General features: G+C 39.5%; 1 protein-coding gene across 1 annotated transcript in view; it reads right to left on the reverse strand.

Annotated features, from left to right (window-relative positions):
- KLHL20 (kelch like family member 20) overlaps positions 1-10,980 on the reverse strand; it is a 55,803-nt gene extending 44,823 nt beyond the window's left edge. Inside the window, exons 1-2 of the mRNA XM_027612531.2 lie at positions 10,845-10,980; positions 9,881-9,944 (exon numbers count right to left, since the gene is read on the reverse strand). Coding sequence (XP_027468332.1) covers positions 9,881-9,903 — 23 coding nt within the window. The 5' untranslated portion in view covers positions 9,904-9,944; positions 10,845-10,980. The remainder of the gene's footprint in view (positions 1-9,880; positions 9,945-10,844) is intronic.
- Between the last annotated feature and the right edge of the window lie 13,078 nt (positions 10,981-24,058).

A 24,058-nucleotide genomic window follows, 5' to 3' on the forward strand; every position in this document is an offset into this window, starting at 1 on the left:
AAAATTCCTATTTTAATATTGACATTGCATGTTGAAATGAAAACATTTTTGTTGTAACCATAATTATTAAAGGCAGTACTATTAAACTCAGATATAAACAATTTTTTATTTTGCCTATATACAACATGGAAGCTAATTTCTATGTATCTACCTTTCATTTAAAAGTATACCATAGCAAAAAAAATTGTGCTATTATTACTGTATTAGTATAGATTCTGACTTTTAATAATGGCTAATTTATAAACTCTTATCAAAGGTCTGGCTTGCAAACTTGCAAAAAAATTTCTTAAATGTGGTCATTCTCTCAAATTCTATCCTCTCTGCTCTCTATACACCTTCTTAGGGGAGCTCATCTAATCTCATGGTTCCCATCGCCCATATATGAATGGCTAAAGGAGCCTTATCTCCTGCCTGGATAAGGTCTCAATTTGGATCCATATGAATCTTATCACACAAACTAAATAGATCTCAATGATGTATCTAAAATGGATTCCTTGATTCTCTACCTTCTCCGACATGCTCTCTTCTAGCCTTCCCCAGATTAATAAAAAGCAATTTCATTCTCACAGTTGCTCAGGCCAAAAATCTTGGAGCCCCTTCCCTTCCACACACCCTCAAACTTAATCCATCAGCAAATCCTGTCATTCTGCCTCCAAATAATATCTAGATTCCAACTATTTCTCTGCATCTTCACCAGCCCCACCCTAATTCAGGCTATTTTCACTCTGTTTTATATTATAATAGTCTCATAAATGGTCTTCTTGCTTCTACCTTTGCCAATTTATATTCTTCTCTAAACAACCTAAGTGATCCTTTAGAAAAGTCAGATCATGGGGCACCTGTGTGGCTCAGTTAGTTAAGTGTCAGACTCTTGGTTTCAGCTCAGGTCATGATCTCAGCATCATGGGACCCTGCCCTGCATTGGGTTCCATGCTCATTGAAGAGTCTGCTTGACATTCTTTTCCCCTCCCTCTTCCTCTCCCCTGCCCTTCCCCTCCCCTGTGCATGCTCTAATAAATAAAATCTTAAAAAAAAAAAGTCAGATTATGTCACTCCTCTGCTCCAAATGCTTTAAACACTCAGTAAAAAACAAAGCATATAAGGTTTACCAACATCTACATGACTATTACCCTGGCTAATTCTCTGAATTTTTTTTTCTTTTTAAAGATTTTTTTTACTTATTTGACAGAGAGAGCACAAGCAGAGGGAGAGAGAGGGAGAAAGCAGGCTCCCTGCTGAGCAAGGAGCCCGATATGGGACTCGATCCTAGGACCGTGGGACTCAATCCCAGGAACCTGGGATCATGACAGGGGCCAAAGGCAGCCGCTTAACCAACTGAGCCACCCAGGCGTCCCTATATCTCTGAATTTATCTCCTACTGCTTCCCTCTTGCCCATTGTTCTCTAGTCACACAGACTTCCTTGCTATTTTCTCGGACATGCCAAGACTTCTCTTGCTACAGAGCCTTCTTCCTTCCTCCTGAAAGGTTCTTCCCCCAAATAACTATGAAGAGCTCACTCCCTCATTTCTTTCAGATCTCTGCTCAAATGTTAACTTACCAGACCACTGTAGGGACCAGTGGCAGGCCACCCCCAGGTGGGCCACTTTGGCATGAACATTATTTTGAGTTAAAAGCAATCCAAACCCAGCAGACTCAGAAAAAGCTCTTTACTTCCCCCTCAACTGCCTGCTTTACCAGGAAGAGAGCTATTAACAGATTTCTCTTTACCTAAGAAACTTATCTACATAAATAGGGCACCTTTGTTTACATCTTTCCCTTCTGCTAATGGTCTTTCTCCCCTTTGTACCCTCAGACCCTACCCCTCCCCTACTCATATAAGTATTTCATTGCCTGACTATCTTTGGAATTTCCATGTCTGTGTGGATTCCCCCTAAGAAGGCTATTAAATTTGACTTCCTCCTGTTAATCTGTCTCATTGTTAATTTGATTCTAAGTCCAGCTAGAAGGACCTTGAAGGGCAGAGGAAATTCCTCCTCCCCAACACGATGTTACATGAAATAGCATCTCTTAAATTCCTACCACTCTATACCCTTTAGTTGTTTCATTTTTCTTCATAAATATATTACCTACTGATATAGTGGCTTTTTCCCCCAAATAGAATATAAGATCCATGAGAACAAGGCCCTTATGTTTGTCTTTGCTCACTGCTATACCCCAATACCTGGATCTAGTGTTAATTAAATTGTTGTTAAATGAATTCAGTTTTTATTCCTGCCAAAATAAACTATACCTCCTGAAGTCTTGTCTAATTCTCTTGAAATCAGGTTTGTAGCTAGGCAAACTTGTAGCCAGGTTCAAACCTTACCTCCATCACTTATTAGGTATAATCTCAGGCAAATAACTTCTCTGATCCTCAAGTTCATTATCTGTAATGTAGGGATAATTAAACTTAACTTACAAGGAGTGACAGTGTTGGGATTTGTCTGAATGTAGGTCCTCTGACTTCAAAGGCAGTGCTTTATTATCCCAAACTGTCTTAGGCAACTGGATTGAGTATTTGAAATAGAAATGACTCTGGGAATCTGATTTATGTGGTTGTTATTCTTAGATGGGAGAAAAAAAAGCAAGCATACTGCCCATGGCTGGACCATGTTGCCCTTTTAGGAGAATGAGAAGAAATGAGAAGAGGGATTACTGGCAGGCTGAGATTTGAAGGAGTACCTCATTTTAAATGTCCTGAGAAGCAGTATTTAATTCTAACAATTTAATTCCAGAAGCCATATTTAATTCTATACACTAAGTTATTTCTCCTATGGTTCTGCTATTTTGTTTTTGTAAATGTGTACTTTAAAAAATCTAAGTGCATATCCTCCATTAGTCTCATTACATCCACGGGATTCTAACTGCAGAAAAGTGGGGTTTTTTGTACATTTTTCTGGGCACCTTCTGAAGGGAAGTTATAATAAGGGTCCTAGAAATAGACTGTGTTTACACCTTGTCACATCTATATTCACAACTTCTTTGTTGGGAGTCTGATGAAATAAATACTCTAAAGACCTGGTGGGGGGGATGGTAAATTGAGGTGTGAACTGCTCCCCAGGACAGAACCCTACAAAAGGTTTTAATTAAACCTTGAGGCAGCAAGCTTCATTGTCCAAGTAAATATTCATCTAGAAAAACTAGAAGATCTCAAATTATTTGCTTTTTCAATCTGTGGCTTTCTATTCCAATACTGAACTAATGATATTACAAATACAGACAAAAAGAAACTGAACCCAAATAACATTTTTATTAACTTAATTTGCAAGATTAATCTACATGTATTTTAAGGTTGAAGGAGGCAAGTGAAAGGATTACTCTGGACCCTATCCACAGTTAACAAACTAGGGGGACCAAACAGAGCTGTTGCCTTCTCTCACAAAATGACTCTGTCAATTCTGGGAAAGAAATCAGTCTTTCTAAAACCAAAGGGTATAAGATCTGCTAATAATAACCTTAGCAGATTTTTTTTATTCTTTTAGCACTGATGAAAAGCATAACTTCAAGATAAATTCTATTAATATCATATTTTACCATCAACTCTCTCAAACTTCAACATAACCTTGATTTTGTTCCTCTAATAGCCATTTGCTTCAGAGGCAGATGACCATGTCCCTAGTTTTAAGGACAAATCCTGAATTCTCTCAAATCAATTAGCTGATGGCATGCTTTTACCTCAGCTGGTCATCAAACTATAGGAACAGACTTATATTCCATGATTTAGGGAATTTTTTCTGCCAGGCATTAACAAAGAAGAATGTAGCATTCTACATTGGTAGGTGGTAGTGGAATGGAAGATCAATTTTGGGTTAGGATGAAGCTGCTATTGCACAGCTACATTGGACAGACAGAACTTGGATCTAAGATGCTATTGTCAGGCCACTGTCTCAAACCAACCTTGGAACCCACTCTACCCATGGCCTTCTTGTTATGTAAATAAAAGGTTTCCATGTTGATTAAACCAGTTTGAGTCAGGACTTTCAGTCCAAAATATTCTGATACCAAAAACATGGTAGTTAAAATGAGAACGTAAAATCAGCCACATATTCTAAATTTACTAACCAATTTGAATATAGAAATTTCCCCTTGCTTTGATTGGTCAAATACTCTTGTATCTAGAGGGTCTTCCTCCATTATTACCAGATTTTCTAAACATGGTATTGATAGATTTAAAATTATGGCTTGAATTTGTGGCTTTTCTTTCAAATGAAGTGAAAATGTAAGAAGATTGCCCAATTCCTATTAGGCTGTTATATTAACTTTTCAAATGATTGTGTTTCTCTGACACCAGATATACAGCGGTGTTTGATAAAAATGCAGGCTCCTGAGGTACTAGAGAATCAGAATCTCTGGTGGTATGACTCTAGAATCTGCATTTAGCAAGTAGGTAATTTTAACACACATTAAAGTTTGACTAATAACTGGCTAATAAAATTTGACTAAGTCAGTTGTTACAAAAAGAATATATTGCCCTAAGTTGAAGGGAAATAACAGAGTGGAGAAAGCAATAATTCAAAATGCAGGTATAAAAGAAAAAAAAAGTAAAAGTGTCATTATCAAACATATAAAATCAAATAAAACAAGAAGGACTCATATTTACCAAAATGTCAATAAATCTAAAAAATTCTGTCAAGCAGGCATCAGATATTATGGAATCAGTTTAAGAAACTATAATTACTATATTTGAATCTCTACATATGGTGAGAAGGAAAAAACTGCTATTGAAAATTTTCAATTATTGTTCTTTTACATTCTGGGAAAAAGAACAACATTTATTTCAGAGACAGATGGTGCTTTTTGAGAAAACAAGTATTTAGGCCTTTTAATTATAAAAGGCAAGGTGAGGGTCCCCTGGAATGATAAAAACCATCAGAAGGATTTTTGCCCACCCGTTTTGGTTTGTTTTGTTTTGGAGTGAAATTGAAATTGAATTTGAGTATCATTAGGAGGGCTTGTACTCTTAGTTCACCACAGTCCCCACCATTCTTTGTCTTGTGAAGCTGTGCCCCACATTTATACGAACTACCTAAAGATAAAAGATTTTGTTTTTTAACCTCTTCTAGAGATACCAGGATTATAACAAAGAGACTAAACTGCTCAGTATAATAAAGTAACAGTAATTTAGAAGAAAGAAAGATAGAAAGAAAGAAAGATAGAAAAAGAAAGAAAGAAAGAAAGAAAGAAAGAAAGAAAGAAAGAAAGAAAGAAAGAAAGAAAAAGGGGAACTGATAAAAATGGTGGCAGGTTGTGATCTAAGAAGGGACAGCGAGTAAGAAAGTTTGTCCTAAGACAAACTTAGGACAGCCTCCCTAAATAAATAACATTTCCACCCACCCAAATGTGTAAGTCACCTTCAGTAAGCCAGTAAGCCAGTAAGGACAGCCAGGCCCAAGAAAATGATGAGTAGCCAAAAAACTTCATTACCTTAAACTTTCAGTAAAAACCTGAGGTAGTCAATGGCTGTGGTCAATGGAGGTAAAGAAAGAGACAGTGAGTATGGACTATTTCTAGAATAAAGTTTACCTGTGAAAAGAAGAGACATCCAATACTATGTCAGTTTAAAATTAAGGAAGACTGGAAAATGATATATACTGATGTGAAGAATGAGGAGGGAGAAATTTTAAAATATAAAAGGGAAAGAATAAATGATGGAGTGAGATCCTTGAAGAGTGGGAGTGTATGGAACCAAAATACAGAGGCATGACTCTTAGACAAAAGGTAGAAGGGCTTACATAAGAGATCAGAGGAAGGGAGTGGGGTGGGAAAATAAGGTGGAAATGATACATTTATTTTATGGTAAGGAGGCATCAGGAGCTTGGAGAAGTTCATACCTGATGGCCCTTATTTTTTCTGTGAAGTTGCTGCCAGTGAGAGGAGCAGTGACAGGATCACGAGAGAATGGGTGAAGATGTGACACAGCTGCTGTGGGGAATGAGTAAGCATTACCCAGGGACCTTCAGAATTACTGCTGGAGAACAATGTTGGCTCAAATAATATTACAGACTCTGATTACAGTAGCACAAATATCCCATGGCTGGTTTCATCCAGCAGTAATCAACCATTCAAATCAGGGAATATAAATGTTTACATTAATCAAGAGTTGGGAAATGCCATGAACAATCTAGGGAATTGAGTGATGGCTAGAAAATGGTTGAAGTGGTTGCAGAAGTGAACTGTATGAAAACAGAAGGGCCGAAGGCATGTTGATTGCAACTACATAAAAGAACTGATGGAATGGGCGTTTCACAGGTTATGCTCAGGAAAAAAGTTGTGAGGATTTATGATTTCAGAGAGAGAGTTGTTCTCAGTGAGAGTAGGAATGAATCGCTGAAGTAAGTGAAGGTCAAAGTCACAAGAATTTAGGAAGTCGAGGAAATGTAGGCTAGGTAAAAGGATGGGTAATTTTTTTTTTTAAGATTTTATTTTTTTTAAAGGTTTTATTTATTTATTTGACAGACAAAGACACAGCGAGATAGGGAACACAAGCAGGGGGAGCGGGAGAGGGAGAAGCAGGCTTCCCGCCGAGCAGGGAGCCCGATGTGGGGCCTGATCCCAGGACCCTGAGATCATGACCAGAGCCGAAGGCAGACGCTTAATGACTGAGCCACCCAGGCGCCCCAAAGATTTTATTTATTCATTTGAGACACAGAGATACTGAGAGAGAGAGAGAGAGAATGAGCAGGGGGAGAGGCAGAGGGAGAAGGAGAAGCAGGCTCCCCGCCGAGCCAGGAGCCCAATGTGGGGCTTGATCCCAAGACCCTGGGATCATGACCTGAGCCAAAGGCAGACGCTTAACCATCTGAGCCACGCAGGTGCCCCAGGATGGGTAATTTCTATGAATATTGATATCTCCTAATAGTGACAATAGCCAAATCATGTGCAGGTAGGAAGCATAAGCCAAAGAACAGATCAGGTATCTTAAATACACTTCATGTTTACCAAAGGAATGTTACAAATTTTGGTACCTCCCTAAGTAAATAACATTTCCACTCACCCAAATGTGTAAGTCACCTTCAAATTTCAGGGCTATCATGTCACACATTCCTTAGACCTTCTATTCCAAAGGTAATATTAATTGAGGGAAGAGCCATCTTCTGGGAAACAGGCACATTTTTTGTGAGACTATAGACTGGAATAATCTCTCAGGAAGGAAATTTGTCAGTATCTACCAAAATTTAAAAACACACATACTTTTTGGGCAGTTCTACATCTAAGAATTTATTCTATACATACACAGTTTGGCAAAAACCACTGACAAGGATAGTCATTGCAGAACTGGTTATAACAGCAAAATAACTTAAATGTCTCTGAAAAGGACTGGTTAACTATGGCACCTACAGACAATGAAATACTATGTAACTATTAAAAAGAATATGGTGGGTCTATATGTATTTGTCACCATCTAGAAAATAATGTGGGAAGTGAAAAAAGAAAGAGAAAAATGTGCATGATATGCTGGCATTAGTGTTTTCACAAAAAGAGATATTCTATATATGATTGTATATGTATTATAACATCTACAAAAAATGCGTAAGAAACTGTTTATAGTGGTGGCCTATAAAGAGGAGAACTGGGAGCTGGGGTTGGCATTGGGAGACTTATTTTTCACTGAATATCTTACTGTATCTTTTAAATTTTGTATCTGTACACATTTAAGCATTAGAATACCTTTAACAATAGTTTTCAATCTTCCTCTCGTTCATATTTTTTGGCAGGGGGCACTCAGAGTAGTCTGCAGATATTGTGTGGTCATTTGAATTACTATTCAGTAATCATTAGGTGCCAGGGATACAAACATATGGAAGACATATGAGACTCAAAGAGCTTATATCCTAGTAGGGAGAATGCACATGTATTCAAATAATCTTAGTATACAGTTACTTCTCATTCAAAGCTTCTCCAATAGCAGCTAAGTATAAAATTAACCAACATTACTTTACAGAGACTGCCTTCTGGGCTGCAGCAGCAAAAATAACAGCCCAAATACAGAAAGGTGACTTAATGTAAGCAAAAGTAAAATTAAATCAGAGAGCAATGGTAGGCTGGGCTCTGGCCATGTGATGGTGATGAAGAAAGAGCTGTGTAGTTTAAAAGTTAATGCCACCAAAATTCCCCAACTTGATTTTTTAAAAAAAGATTTTATTTATTTATTAAAGAGAGAGAGAGAGAGAGAGAGAGAAACAGCTTGAGCATGAGCTGGGGGAGGGGTAGAGGGAGAGGAAGAAGCTCCCTGCTAACAGGGAGCCTGATGTGGGGCTGGATCCCAGGACCCTGAGATCATGACCCCAGCCCAAGGCAGATGCTTAACTGAGCCACCCAGGCACCCCCCCCAACTTGATTTTTGAATAACTGGCAGTATTATATAATAAAACAAGAAAAAAGAGAGTAGGTATGAATGATTAAGTGAATATTTTACATAGAAATTACTGATAAACCAAAAACATTCCCACGCTGTGCCTTCCCTTTTAAAAAAATAATAAGCTCTTACTTTAGCAATTACATAAGATATGACATTTATGGCAGCTGAGGAAGAGAAGCAATCAGTTGTTTTTTGCAACCATGATAAAGGACGAAGTGGTAAGGCATTTAATATATATATATTTTTAAAGATTTATTTATTTATTTATTTGAAAGAGAAAGAATGAGAGAGAGAGAGAGAGAGAGAACACATGAGGGGGGGAGGGTCAGAGGGAGAAGCAGACTCCCTGCCAAGCAGGGAGCCCGATGCGGGACTCGATCCAGGGACTCCAGGATCATGACCTGAGCCAAAGGCAGATGCTCAACCAACTGAGCCACCCAGGCGCCCATTTAATATATTTTTGTTAATTTCTTCATGTACTCCGCAGTCAAATATTATTCCTACTTGGAGTTAGATACAAATAAGATAATGACATTTATTACATCCACAACATCTTTTCATCTGGAGATCTCAAAGCACTTGCAAGCACCCATTAGTTCCCAATATCCTGGTCAGATACATTAGAAAAGTAAATTAGGACACAGAGAAGGCAAATAGCTCAAGGTCAATAAAAAAAAAATCAATAACAGATTTGGAAAAAGATATTCTGGTTCTTGCTCCTGGTTCTAAGTCATAAGTCATACCCCCATCATGAAACGTTTCTTCTCTTAAGAGGGTCTGCCAGAGCTGTTTCTCTTTGATGTTAAATAACAAATGATTACGTACAGTTCAATAGATGTAAAATGAGTTTAAATAACAAAGAAAGAACTAGGCTGATTTTGTTTTGATAAGGACTCGAGATCTATCTGTTAGAAAAGATTAAGAAAAAACATTCTAAATTCTAGAATTGGGAGGGCTTATAATTGTCTATATTTTCTTACACTCTATTCTATTTTTCTATGGGCGAAGTTATTATGTCCAATACCTTTTTAGTCCTTCAACAATCTTTCCTGCAATGCAGCTATTTTACTTCAGAGAACAAATGTATTATTGATCATCAATGAAATAACCAAAACCATAATTAGATATACAGGACAGTGTGTTACAAATAATTATTATTCTTCTACAGCAACAGAACCTTTTACATTCTATAGATAATTGAAGACTAATGAACCCGTAGAGTATCATATTATACTTAATGGTTATTTATCACAAAAAATACCATGCAAAAAGGAAAATTTAAATGTTAGTAACTACCTAAGATTCAGAACGCCCTTTAGAAATTTAAGTACTATACTGGACCCTTATTTCAAAAGTGATTAATTCCTGATAATAGTTTTTATTTACTTTAGAACAAGAATCATTAGTTCCAAGCAGAATTTGGTAAAGTTTGAAAACCTTTAAAAAAATTAAATGAAGTCCTGAATTATTACGTGCTGAATTTCAATCAGTGAACGAAGGTTTTCTTCCTAAAAGCCTACCTGCGCATTGGCTTTCCTTCCATGCACCATGAAAAGTACCCTTCACCACACTCTAAAGCCGAACCTAAGACAATAGAAAAGCAGTAACTTAATAAAAAACTATTTTTGATCTTTCCAGTAACAATCTCAATATAATCATTTCGTTCAATGATAAAGAATTTTATATTACACCACAAGAGTTTATTCATAACATAAGCTTTATTTAGTGTCTTTAAGATGACTATCCTTACACTGGATATGGACATGGAATGCTAAAACGATTATAAGTGAAGGTGAGGGAAAGTGGGCTATACAGTCCTGATTGCTAAGGTTAGTCCGGTCTCTCTTCAAGAAGTGCTTTAAGACGTTTAACTCTGATCTCACCATCAAGTATACCTACAGAACATTTACCAGATACCCACAGCAGTACTGACATGATAGATCGGATAGGGAACACGTAGGTTTAACAACAGATCTGAAGCTCTAACTTGTCCCGAAGTGACAGGAGCAGGGGGCAGCATTTGCCTTTAAAAACAACTCCGCTTCCGACTGCCGGGCAGCACGAACAGGGCAGATAAGCTCTGGTTCCAGACTAACCTTCTCGTTACAAGCCCTTCCCTCAGTGCCCGAAACAATACCCACCACCCACTTGGAAGAACTCGCTAGGTCCCGAGCGTTAAATGGGACGCACAGTACCCATTTCCTTCCCCCCGAATTCCAGCCCTTGTCCCGGGAAGCTGTCCAGGGTGAGAACCCCAGCGCCTCCCCGGCCTCCGGGGTGGCGCTGTCAGCCAGCTCGGCACAGTCTAATGCCCCGCGAGGCCCAGCCCCAGAGCCCCAAGAACCCCTTCTCGGCACCGACTGACAGACGGCGGACGAAGTACGGCCCCCTACCCCACCCGTCACCTCAGCAACTTAGGACAAGATTTGCAAAGCAAGCCTTGGACGCTGTCCACTGTCCCCTGCTCTAAGGCGGCTAACTTACCGGCTCTGTCACTTTCTTCTCTGCCGCCGCCCCCTCAGCCTCCTCCACCACCGCCCCCTCTCTGCCTGCTTCTCAGCCGCCGCTAGCGCAAGCGGGATGCAGATCCTCGAGCTATTTCCTCCCCACCTCTCTCTTCTCTTCAGCAGCGGAAGTGGTCCTGTTCCTAAGTCGTTCCCTCTGGAACCCATATAGCCCACCCAAAGGTTCCGGTGTGGCTCAGGAAGTAGCCGCGCCTTTTGCTGGGGATCCCTATAACCTCAAAGACTGCCTGTCTTCGAATCCGGTTCCTTCTATTCTGAGGGTGACCACTTTGCGAGTTCACAGCTGATCTGGCAGTATTTGAATACTGAAGGCTCCTCCTTTCTTCTTTGTTTTCCCCAGCAGAAGGCAACAGAAAGATGGGTGTAATCACAGAAAGCTAGGAATTTTGATATATTTGTATCTGGTGGGTCTCCTATTGCACAATATAGGCACAATGTTGTCCGTAATTGTGGATTGCATGATTGGCGCGTGCATAAACGGTGTCGACCTATTAAGCCCCTCCCACGTGCAAGCGGCTCACAATACACGGCCAAATCAGAAAAAGACCTGATCTTCCAGATTTCCCACAGTTTAGCTTTCAAAATACCAAGGTTTTATCCACTTTATCGAAGACAAACAGGAGAAAAACAAAAAGTGTTTTGTCCAAATACTTTATCCGGACATTTCAAACACTTCTGTGAACTCGTTTTAGTCTTAAGGGGAAAAATTCCTTTTCAATTTGCCCCCTTTTTTTTTTTTAAGATTTTATTGATTTGGGAGAGAGCGAGAGAGAGACTGTGAGAGCAAGCACAATTCGGGGCAGAGGGAGAGGGAGAAGCAGACTCCGGGCTGAGCAGGGAGCCTGATGCCAGGCTGGATCCCAGGACCCTGAGATCATGACCTGAGCCAAAGGCAGAGGCTTAACCGATTGAGCCACCCAGGGGCCCTTTAACTTGTCCTTTGCCTGATTTTACCAGAGCATACAGCCATCTGATTATTACTATATGTTTTGAAAATAAACAAGTGATAGGGTAAGGGATACAATTTCAGTAATATCAGTGAAAGACTGTCGCTGGTTTCCTGATAACTTCCAGGCTTAAGCATGAATTTAATCAGATTTTCTTTAGATTTTCTTCACATGAGATTGACATGTTTGTCCAGTTGTTTCTGAAAAGGAAAGAATACCTTTTGTTAATTAGGTTGTAGTGGGAAATGTATGGCCTTTAGATCCAGATGCCCATAGTTTCAAATCCTAGTCCTCTGACTGACTGGCTTTCTGATCTTGGTCAAAGTTCTTCATCTCCTAAGCATTAGTTTTCTTTGTGTAAAAGAATAATAATACCTTTTTTTTTAAAGATTTTATTTATTTATTTATTTATTTGAGAGAGAGAATGAGAGAGACAGAGAGCATGAGGGGGGTGAGGGTCAGAGGGAGAAGCAGACTCCCTGCTGAGCAGGGAGCCCGATGCGGGACTTGATCCCAGGACTCCAGGATCATGACCTGAGCCGAAGGCAGTCGCTTAACCAACTGAGCCACCCAGGCGCCCTAATACCTTTTTTTTTTAAGTTGTTTTAAGAAGTAAATGATAATGAAGATCATGTTGTGTGTCTGGCATTTGGTAGGCACTCAACAAATGTTAGCTTTGTTTCCTCTTCCAATGCTACTTACTTAAATGGACTTATTTATTAAATGAGCACCTATTGTATGCCAAGTACTACTCTGGGCTTTGGAACTATAATCATGAAGGAGATAGACAACATTCTGAAGTTCTACTAATCATTTATGTGGTTATGGTGGTTGACTTTCTAACATCTTTTCCATTATGAGTAATTGGTCTACACCATCTCCATGCAAATGACCCAATACTGACTAATGAAAAATCGGAGAAAATCTAATGGGGACTGTGGAGAAAGACTTCCTACCAATTTTAGAAAAGATATAGGAAGAGATAGCGTCTTTTCTCTCTGGCCATTGTTGGGTTTGTATGTGACACCTGGAACCACTGCAACCATTTTGCAACCATGAGGGAAGCCAGAGGAGAATGAAGCTAGACAATAAAGATGGTAGAACATAGAGACTGAAAGAATTTGGGTCCTTGAATGTCATTTTAAAATTATTTATTTGCGAGAGAGAGAGAGAGAGCAGGGGGAGGAGCAGAGGGTGAAAAGAGGGAGAATCTCAAGAAGACTGTCCACTGAGTGCAGGCCTGCTGTGGGGCTCTATCTCAAGAGTTGGATGCTTAGCCAACTGAGTCAACCAGGCGCCCCTTAAATGTCATTTTTAAATTACTCATTCTCCCTTGCCCAGAGACTTCCCTATTGTTGGACATCTAGTCATATGAGATAATAAATTTCATATTTTAAAGTGAGTTGGGGGTTTCTATTACCTTTAGCTAGAGCATACTAATTCATATAAAAGGTTATAGACAATAAACAAGTGAACAAATAAGCAAAATAATTTCAGTCAGTGGCAAATGCTATCTAGGAGGAAGATAAACAGAGTTCGGGTGCCTGGGTGGCTCAGTCGTTAAGCGTCTGCCTTCGGCTCAGGTCATGATCCCAGGGTCCTGGGATCAAACCCCGCATCGGGCTCCCCGCTCTGCGGGAAGCCTGCTTCTCCCTCTCCCACTCCCCCTGCTTCTGTTCCCTCTCTCGCTGTGTCTCTCTCTGTCAAATAAATAAATAAAATCTTAAAAAAAAAAAGAAGATAAACAGAGTAATGTTATGCAGAGTGACTTAGTTGGGGAAAGGAGAGGCTAGTTTATTTTTTTATTAAAAATTTTTTATGTGAGTGTAGTTGACACACAATGTTACATTAGTTTCAGGTGTACAACATAGTAATTAAACATCTCTATACATTATGCTATGCTCACCACATATGTAGATACCACTTGTCCTGTTACATCGCTATTACAGTATCATTGGCTATATTCTCCATGCTGTACCTTTTATTCCCATGACTTATTCATTCCATAACTTTGCTTATATCTCCCACTCCCCTTCATCCATTTTGCCCATTGCCCCATGCTCCTTCCCTCTGGCAACAAAAACAAAATAACTATCTAATTAAAAAATGGGCAGAAGATCTGAATAGACATTTTTCCAAACAAGACATATAGATGGCCAACAGGTACGTGAAAAGATGTTCAACATCCACTAATCATCAGGAAAATACAAATCAAAACCACAATGAGATATCCTCACACCTGTTAGAATGGCTTTTATCAAAAAGACAAGAAGTAACAAGTGTGATGAGGATATGGAGAAAAGAAAACCTTTGTGCATTGCTGGTGGGAGTGTAAATTGGTGCAGCCATTATGGAAAACTCAAAAAACTAAAAATGGGGCTACCATATGATCCAACAATTTCATCTGGGTACTTATCTAAAGTAAACAAAAACACTAATTTGAAAAGATACATGTACTCTCATGTTCATTGCAACATTATTTATAATAGCTAAGATATGGAAACAACCTAAGTGTTCACTAATGGATGAATAGATAAAGAAAGTATAGTATACATATACAATGGAATATCAAGGTAAAGTCTTGCCCTGGTCCAAGAAGAAAGTTAATAATGCTGTGTTATTTCCACAGGACAGGAATTTTGTAATACATGTAAATACATGTAAAGTACTTAGGAGATCCCTGGCACATCAGAGATGCTCAATAAATGCAATTACCTGGATTTTTAAATGAAAAATCCAATGGAAAGCTCTGTGACTCAGGTCATAAAAGAAGTCATCTGGAAGAAATTGCTATGAAATAATTAAGATATAAAAATCTGTATTAAAAAAAAGAAAGATGGAGTAACAGGGACCAAATTTCCCTTCCCACTAAGAAAAACTAAAAACTGGACAAAACATATGAAACAACAGTTTTCAGGCAGCACAGAATAGTGAACCCTGAGAGAGCTGGCACAAACAAGGTGATCCTACTATTGCCCCAGCTTATTGCTTGGATATTTTGCCACAGAGCAGGGAAGGAGAACCCAGGTGGTGCCTGAAAACCTCCTTCAAGTGATGAGATAAAGTTAGGAGTCTGGGCAGACCAACACGGCTAGAGTTTGCAGCCCAGAGTACCAAAGAGGGAAGAGCTACACTAAGAGTTCCAGAGAGCTTCAGAGGATTCCTCTTGAATCTTTTCCGGGCTGTACTGAGATATAACTGACATAGACATTGTGTAAATTTAAGGTTGTACCCCCTTGAATCTTAGTCTGAGTGCTGATCAGCATATGCATGTGATGAAAGTAAGTAAGGCCAGGGAAGATACTACCTGAAAGGATTAGAAGAAACAATCTATGGAGTGTATATGGGGTGAAAAATTCAGAGTGAAAAATTCTCATAATTCACAAGGCATTGGGTAAAATACTTAAAAGAGTGTAGTGTTAGCATTGGGACAAATTTAGCCTTAGATTAAAGGATCAAATTGTGTCCAAGTAATTTAACTGCAGTCCAGAACAGAGTTTAGGAATATTTATAGAAATAAAAAAAACTATGCAACCCTGACCAAAGTAACAATCACAATGTTTGGTATCTAATTAAAAACTACATAGCATTCAAAGAAGCAGGAAAACGTGGCGCATACTGAGGAGAAAAGTTAATCAATGGAAGCAGACACAGAAATGCACAGGGGATAAAATTAAGAGACAGGGATATAAAAAGAGTTTATTAAAACTATATTCCATATGTTCAAGGAGGTAAAGGAACATGTCAAGGAGAGACACAGAGGATATAAAGAAAGACTCAAAATTCTAGAGATGAAAACAAAAATGTATGAGATGAGTCACTGGATGAGACTAAAAACAAATCAGGTATTACACGAACAAAGATTGGTGAATTTGAAGGTACAACAATAGAAACCAAAATGAAACGAGAGAGAGACTAAAGAAAATGAACAAAGCATCATGAGTTGAGGAATAACTTAAAGTGGCTTAATATATGTGTAAATGGAGTTCCCAAAAAAGAGGCAGGGATGGGATAGCATAAAAAATATGTGAAGAGAGATTGGTTGAGAACTTTTAAAATTTGATGAAAACTGTAACTCCACAGATCTAGGAAGCTCAATAATCTCTGAGTACAAGATATGTGAAGAAGGGGCGCCTGGGTGGCTCAGTTGGTTAAGTAACTGCCTTCGGCTCAGGTCATGATCCTGGAGTCCTGGGATCGAGTCCCGCATCGGGCTCCCTGCTCAGCAGGGAGTCTGCTTCTCCCTCTGACCCTCTTCCTCTTGTGCTCTCTGTCTCTCATTCTCTCCCTCTCAAATAAATAAATAAAATCTTAAAAAAAAAAAAGATTCTCTCTCCCTCTCCCTTTGCCCCTCCCCCCACCCACCCCATTCCTTCGCGAGCACCTCACTCTCCCTCAAGTAAATAAATAAATCTTTAAAAAAAAAAATAAAACCTAAAAAAAAAAAGTTATGTGAAGAAAACAACACCAGTGCATATCTAATCAAATTGCTTAAAACCAATAATAAAGAGGAAATCTTAAAAGCAGACAAAGAAAAGAGACACATTATATGCAAAGGAACAAAAATAAGAATGACAACAGGTTTTTTCATAGGAAACAATGTAAGCCAGAAGACTAACACAATATCTTTAAAGTATTGAAGAAGAAAACTGTCAACTTAGAATTCTATACCTAGCAAGAATATATTTCAAAAATGAAAGGCAAAATAAAGATTTTTCTGAGACATACAAAAGCTGAAGGAATTAATCACTAACAGATTTACACTACAAGAAATGTTAAAGAAAACCTCATATGTAGAAAGATAATGATAGGGTGCCTGGGTTAAGTGTCCAACTCTTGATTTCAGCTTAGATCATGATCTCAGGGTTGTGAGATTGAGTCCATGTCAGGCTCCACACTGGGTGTGGAGACAGCTTAGGATTCTCTCTCTCCCTCTGCCCCTCCCTCTATCCCCCTTTCTAAAAAAAAAAAGAAAAAGAAAAAGAAAGAAAGGAAGGAAGGAAAGAAGGACGGAAGGAAGAAAATGGTACTCTGTGGAAATCTGGACCTACATAAAGGAACAAAAACTACCAGAAATGGTAAATATGTGAGTAAATATAAAATAATATTTTCTCATGTTTAATCTCTTTTGAGATTAATGATTGTTTAAAACAAAAATGATAACAATGTTTGCTTGGGTTTATAATACATGCAGAAGTGAAGTGAGTGGCAACAATAACAAAGGCCAAGAGGGGGAAAATGGAAGTATACTGTTGTAAGTTTCTTTTTTTTTTTAAGATTTATTTTTTTTATTTTAGAGGTGAAGGAGGGGCAAAGGCGAGGGAGAGAGAATCTGAAGCAGACTCCCCACTGAATGTGGAACCAATGTGGGGCTTGATCTCACAACTCTGAGATCATGACCTGAGCCAAAATCAAGAGCTGGCCACTTAACTGACTGAGACGTCCAGATACCCCGTAAGTTTCTTTCTTTCTTTTTTGAAGGAGATAGAATTTTATTGAATACACTGTAAGGGTGCAGCGGGCATGACAGCAAAGGAGAGACTGTCTGCCGGGAGGCAGGGGAGGAGGGTAATAGTTAAGGGAGGGGGTAGTGAGGAGGTTATGGGAATGTATGGAAATTTCCTTTTTTGGTTACTGTGCCTGGTTGTAAGTAGCCCATTGGTCATTTAGGGCTTATGGCTATTTTGAGGTGGGTCACCTAATGAGCCTGTTTACATTCAGCCCAGTGGTCACTGTGGGCCCTTTTACTTTACTGGGGTTTCCACTGCTCAAGCCTTTTTCCTAAAAGCAACCTCTACATTCCCCCGGACAGATGGACAATGGCAAATCTTTAGCATTTGAGCAGAGGTCTCGTCTTCAGCAGTTGCTTCATGCTGGACGGGGTGGGGGTGGGAGAGGCTGTCCCTACCTAAACTCGTCAGTCCGTCAGGGGTTCTGTGCAGTTACAGACTGGAGCATTGTATTATATTGATGTGCTGATAGATGATTTGAGTGAAATTCCTTGGCGGCCAGGTCCATGGGATTTAGGGGGAGAGGATCATCCAATGGTATGGGTTGGAATCCTTATTGAACCAACATTCGTACATGGAATTGTTGGATTCACTCAGACGTGTAGATCGAGATGGCAGCTGGATCTGTGGGAACAAAGGAAAAAAAGTGGGAGCCTGAAAGAAGTGAAGTGGCTGAAAGCCAGCCAGCCTCAGGAAAGGGTCCCACCCGAGTCTGTAATGTGTGAGGAATTGCCCTGGACAAACTTAGGAAGGAAGGCCTCAGAAGGACAGAGTGGGAGAGGAGAGGAAAAGGGTCCTTGGCCATCACAGGCTTGGGCAGTCTGATCTGTTCACTCTCAGACCTTCAGATCATACCAGGGAGCTTCCCTGGCCAGAGATCTTCAGTTGTCTGAGGAGTACTAGAGTTAGACTACTAAAGGGCTAAAAAGAGAAAGGAGAGGGAGGGAAAGATCCTTCCAAAGGACAAGAAGGGAAATCCCTCACCCTTTCAGGCAAGAGCTGTCTGGTTGGTTCCTCCTGGGGCTTCAGTCCTCACCTAGGATTAAACTTGATTGGAGGTTGTCAGTTCTCCAAGGAGTACTAGAGTGGTCTACAGTGGCAAAGTCCCAAGAAATTCCTGGACAATCTGGGAAAGTCCTGAGCTAGCAGAGGTTCCCATGAGGGCCACCAAATGTGGGGCATCCCAATCGAGTGGAGGCCAGTGGCATGAGCAATGAAAGAATTCACCGAAGGCAGAACGAAGGAGATAGAAGTTTATTGAATATACTGCCAGGGAGTAGCGTGCAGGACAAAGGAGAGACTGTCTGCTTGTAAGGATCTTATATATATATAAAAGGGTTTTAATTTTATTTTACAGTGGACTTGTATAATATAAACTCTAAAGTGACCACAAAGGACTGCAACAAAACAAAAAAGTATAAGTAATAAGCCAAAAAAGGAGATATAATGAAGTCATATAATATACTAAATTTATCTAAAAGAAGATAAAAAAAGATGAAAAAGAGAATGAAGAATGAATGGGACAATTACAAAACAAATAGCAAGATAGTGGATTAAAAACTCAAACATATCATAGTCACAGTAAATATAAAGAGACTAAACACTCCGGTTAAAAGGTAGAGATGATCAGATTGGATTTAAAAAAAGCAAGAATCAACTGGATCTTCCCTATAAGAAACTCACTTTAAATATAAAAATGTATAGAGAATATTATAATAAACACATTATATCCACAATTTAGTTTAAGAAATAAAATGTCAAAGATACAATTGAAGCACCCTATCTCTTCCCATTTGTTGTCTTACCTTCTTTCATCACAAAGTAAACATCAGTCCAAAGTTATTGCTTTACCATTCCTATGCATTTTCTTTGTGTTTATTTTGACCAAAAATGCATATGCAGGGTGTGTGCATATGGTTTTAAACTTTACATAAATGATATCAAAGTGAATGTATTCTGCAACTTGCTTTTATCACTCAACTTTGTCAATGAAGATTTATCCATGTTAATCAATGAAGGTCCAACTTAGTGATTCATAAACTGTGACCAACAGCAACAGCATTACTTGGGAAATGCAAATTTTTTTTTTTAAGATTATGTATTTATTTATTTGACACAGAGAGAGACAGATAGAGAGCACAAGCAGGGGGAGCAGCAGAGGGAGAGAGAGAAGCAGGCTTCCCGCCGAGCAGGGAGCCCGATGCGGAGCTCGAACCCAGGACCCTGAGACCATGACCTGAGCTGAAGGCAGAGGCTTAACCGACTGAGCCACCCAGGCGCCTCGGGAAATGCAAATTCTTGAGCCCTCCCACCGACCTCCTGAATCAGAAACTTTGGAGGTGAGGCCCAGTAATCTGTTTTAACAAGTCCTCTGGGTAATTGTAATGCATGTTAAAGCTTGAAATCCAGCACTCTATTTATTTTCACTGCTAGATAGTATTTCATTATATGACTATACCAGAGATTTTAAAAGGTCTATTATCCTGCAGATGGATATTTTGACTATTTCCAGTTTTGCCTATTACAATGCTACAATGTAAATTCTTGCATATGCTCCCTTGTGTACATCTGTAAGGGTTTCTCTAGGATAGGGAGTATGAGTAAAATTGCTGGGTTGTGTGCTATGTATATCTTCAACTTTACTGGCACTAGCCAAATTGCTCTCTAAAGTGGTTGTTCTGTTTTACAACAACAACTACTACTATTACTGCTACTACTACTAGCAAATCCTTGTGTAGCATGAACCACATGCTGGATGTTGTTCTAAGAGCTTTTCTTAACTCATTAATACTCACACTAGTCTTCTTGAGTTAGGAGCTATTATATTATTATCATCATCTCAATTTTACAGATGGCACCAAATGTTAATGAACTTGGTCAAAGTCAGGGCAAGCCAAAGAGACAAGAGTCAGGACTTGAGACCATACAAAATGGCTCTAGAATCTTTGCTTTCAGCTACAGTGCTATGCTGCGTCTCCTACTAGCCGTGTATGAAGGTTCTTATTGGTCTACATTATCATTACGCTTTGTGATTCCCAACTTTAAATGTGTTTTGCCAATCTGATGGGTATAAAAGGGTAATTCACTGTGGTTTAGATGCACTTTCCTCTGATGGCTAGTGCAGTCAAGGCAACTTTTCATATTTGTCGCTGGCATTCAGGTTTCTCTTCTATGAATTGCCTGTTGTAATAAAACATCTTCCAAGGTGATCCTTAGATTCATTCATAACATGAGAAAATGATAATGAGGGAGGTATAAAAATGTTAAGGAATGTTGCCAAGCAATGCCTGAATTTTCAAACCCTTAGCCAGGACAAGAGCAGTCCCTCCTACTTTTGTAAAGCTATGATTCATTCTCCAACCCACTGTGATCTGGTTTGTGCTTCTGCTAACTCTGTTTCTTTTTAAAGTGGAGAAGTTTAGTGTAAATCAACCCTTTCTATATATGTCAAGGCCTAGAGAACTCCATTTGGAAATACGAGTGCAAAAAACCTGGCATTTGCAACAACTGAGAGATTTTTGTCACCCTCAGTTAAGTGTGCCCATGGGGAGACTGCATTTCTTTTCTTTTTTAATTAATTAATTAATTAATTAATTTAAAAAAAGATTTTTATTTATTTGAGAGAGAGAGAGAGAGCACAAGCAGGGGGAGCTGCAGAGAGAGAGAGGGACAAGCAGGCTCCTCACCGAGCGGGACCTTTGGATCCCAGGACCTCGGGATCACGACTGAAGGCAGACACTTAACTGACTGAGCCACCCAGGTGCCCCGGAGCCTGCATTTCTAGTTGAAAATATCCTAAAATAGATTTTTATCTGGATTGGGTATGAGGCAGTAACAACAGCCAAACAGTTCATCGAGTTGCTTACAGTCTTTCAATTAGAAATTACACATTGTTCGCTGTGTATAAAATATTGTGTTTGGATCCAAGGTTCAGCAGTAAACAAGACCCACAGGTTTCCTTGTTTTATGGAATTTCCATTCTTGCGGAGACATTCTAAAACTAAACCATGAGTTGTGCAATTAGTTGTTTAATTACTGTTGGGATAATTGTCTGAAAGAGACCTACCACATGCTAAGGAAACTATGTAGTAAGGAGCCCAGACCCGGTCTAGAGGGTATGGGAAGGTGTGGTGGGGAGTTTCTAAGATGGCTCCTGTCTTAGTCCAGGATGCCACAACAAAGTACCACAAACTAGTGGCTTAAACAACAGAAATGTATAGTTCTGGAGGCTGGGAAGCCTAAGATCAAGGTGTCAGCTGATTTGGTTTCTGGTGAGTTTTCTTCCTGGCTTGTAGATGGCTGCCTTCTTACTGTGTCCCCGAAGGGCAGAGAGAGAGAGAGAGAGAGAGAGAGAGAGAGAGAGAAAGGGTTGGGGTGGGGAGAAGGTAGAGGAGAGCTCCTTTCTGGTGTCTTTTCATATAAGGACATGAATCCTGTCGGATTTGGGCCCTACCCTTATTATCTCGTTTAATTTTAATTACCTCCTTATTGGCCCTATCTCCAAATATAGTCACAATAAGATTTAGAGCTTCAACATATGAACTGGGGGTGGGAGTGGGGCATGTAATCCAATCTATAATAACCCCCAATGTTCTCTGCCTCATAGTATTCATGCCATGTGTAATTCCCTTGAGGGTAGGTTGCACCTAGTAACTAACTAATAGAAGACTTAGTGATGAAATGTTACTTCCGAGATTAGTTTACAAAAGGACTGGAGCTTCTGATGCAATGTCATCTTTCTCTTGCTGACTGTTGGCCAGAAGCCTCTATCAGTTCCTCGCCATGAGAACCTCTCCATAGGACACCCCACAAAATGGCAACTGACTTCCTTCAGAACAAGCAAGTAATTGAAGTCCTCAAATCCAATAACCCACAAATAACTGAATCCTGCCATCAGCAACATGAGTGAGCTTGGAAGCAAATCCTTTCCCAAATGAGCCTTCAGATGAGATGGCAGACTTTGCTTACAGCCCGACAGCAACTTCATGAGAGACCTGGAGGCAGGAGCATCCAGCTAAGCCATGCCTGGGTTCCTGATCTACAAAAGTTGTGAGATAATAAATGTTTGGGGGAATAAATTTTTATGTAGCAATAGATAACTAACACAAAAGACTTCCCTGAGGGAGCGCCCCTTAGGCTGGGACATGAAGGATGATGGGGGTTACTAGGTGGCAGAGCTGGAAGGGAGGAGGAGGGTTCTAGGCAAAGACAATAAAGCCAAGGGGGCAAGGACAGCTTGGCAGGGGTGCACTGGAGAGAATGGCAGCAGACAGAGCTGGAGAACTGGGAAAACGCTTTAGAAGTTGAGGAACAGAACAGGAGGAGCGAGAACAGATCAGACAACAGCAGAGCATTCTCCTAGTTCCCTAGATGCACCCACAGGATGAGAAGGTGGGATAGTGGAGAGCACTATGATGGGAGCCGAGTCCCAGTGCTAACTCTGTGATCTCAAGCAATCACTTGGTCATTCTGGTCCTCAGTTTTCTCACCTACAAGATGGAATCTGAATTCTTTACAACTCTCAGTCAAGGGTTATTAGTTACATGAAACCTATATGAGGAAAACTATAAGACACTCCTGAAAGAAACAAAAGTAGGCCTGAGCAGATAGAAAGACATTCCATGTCATTGGATAAGAGGACTCAATTTCATAAAGATGGTAGCATGCCATAAGTTAATTTATACATTTAGTGCAATCCAAGTAAATCAACATCAGAGTTTTGACAGAGCTAGATAAATTGATTATAAAGTTCATATGGAAGAACAGACAAATGAGAATACCCAGTAGCAGCAAAGGGGAAAGGCTAACCCTAACAGATATTATTAAAGCATGTTCTAAAACTTCTATAATTAAAACTGTGGTTTTGGTGTATGAACAGACAGACAAATGGAGCAGGGTAGGAAATCCGGAAATAGACCAAAGAAAATATGGAAATATAGTATGTGATAAAGGTGATATTTCACATCAGTGGGGAATATATGGACTGTGGCTTAAATGATGCTGACACAGCTGTGGAAAAAGACAAAATTGGATCCATCCCATATAAGGAACTGGACTCCACTGCAATCTCAACAAAGGCCTCTTAAGACCCCGTGGGAAGTTCTGGGGCTGGGATGACCCTTCAGAGTTGTCACAAGTTGGGGTGAAGAGGTTGGGTCTTTATACCCCACAACAACTAAATTATCAGAAGTCTAAATGCAAATAATAAAAGCATAAAAATAGGACAAGAAAACAGATGAATTTCTTTATTGAGAATGGAGAAAAACTTCCCTATGACTCAAAATCTAGAGGCAAAAAGATTTATAAATTTGCATTTTAAAAATTTTCATGAGAAAAATATTACATACAAATGAAGTAAAAGAAATGACAGGAAAAAATATTTGCAATATATATCACAAAGGGTTCATAATGTAATATATACATGGCTCCTAAAAATGGAGGAAAATATATAATATAGATAATTAGGCAAAATACATGAACAGGCAGTCCTCAGGAAAAGAAATGGCCCTTAAACATTTGAAAATATGTCCGGTCTTGCTCATAATAAGAAAAATGCTCACTGTGGTTACATTAGGACCTATCAGGTAGGCAAAAATCCAAAATTGGACAACTTGCTCTGCTGACCTGACTGTGGGGAAGGAGGCGTTCTCATTCATGGCTGGTGTGCCTACAGAATGATAAAACTTCTGTGGAGAGGGATTCAGCAGCATTTAGCC

This window comes from Zalophus californianus, chromosome 10 (assembly GCF_009762305.2).
Source record: "Zalophus californianus isolate mZalCal1 chromosome 10, mZalCal1.pri.v2, whole genome shotgun sequence".
Taxonomy (NCBI): Eukaryota; Metazoa; Chordata; class Mammalia; order Carnivora; family Otariidae; genus Zalophus; species Zalophus californianus.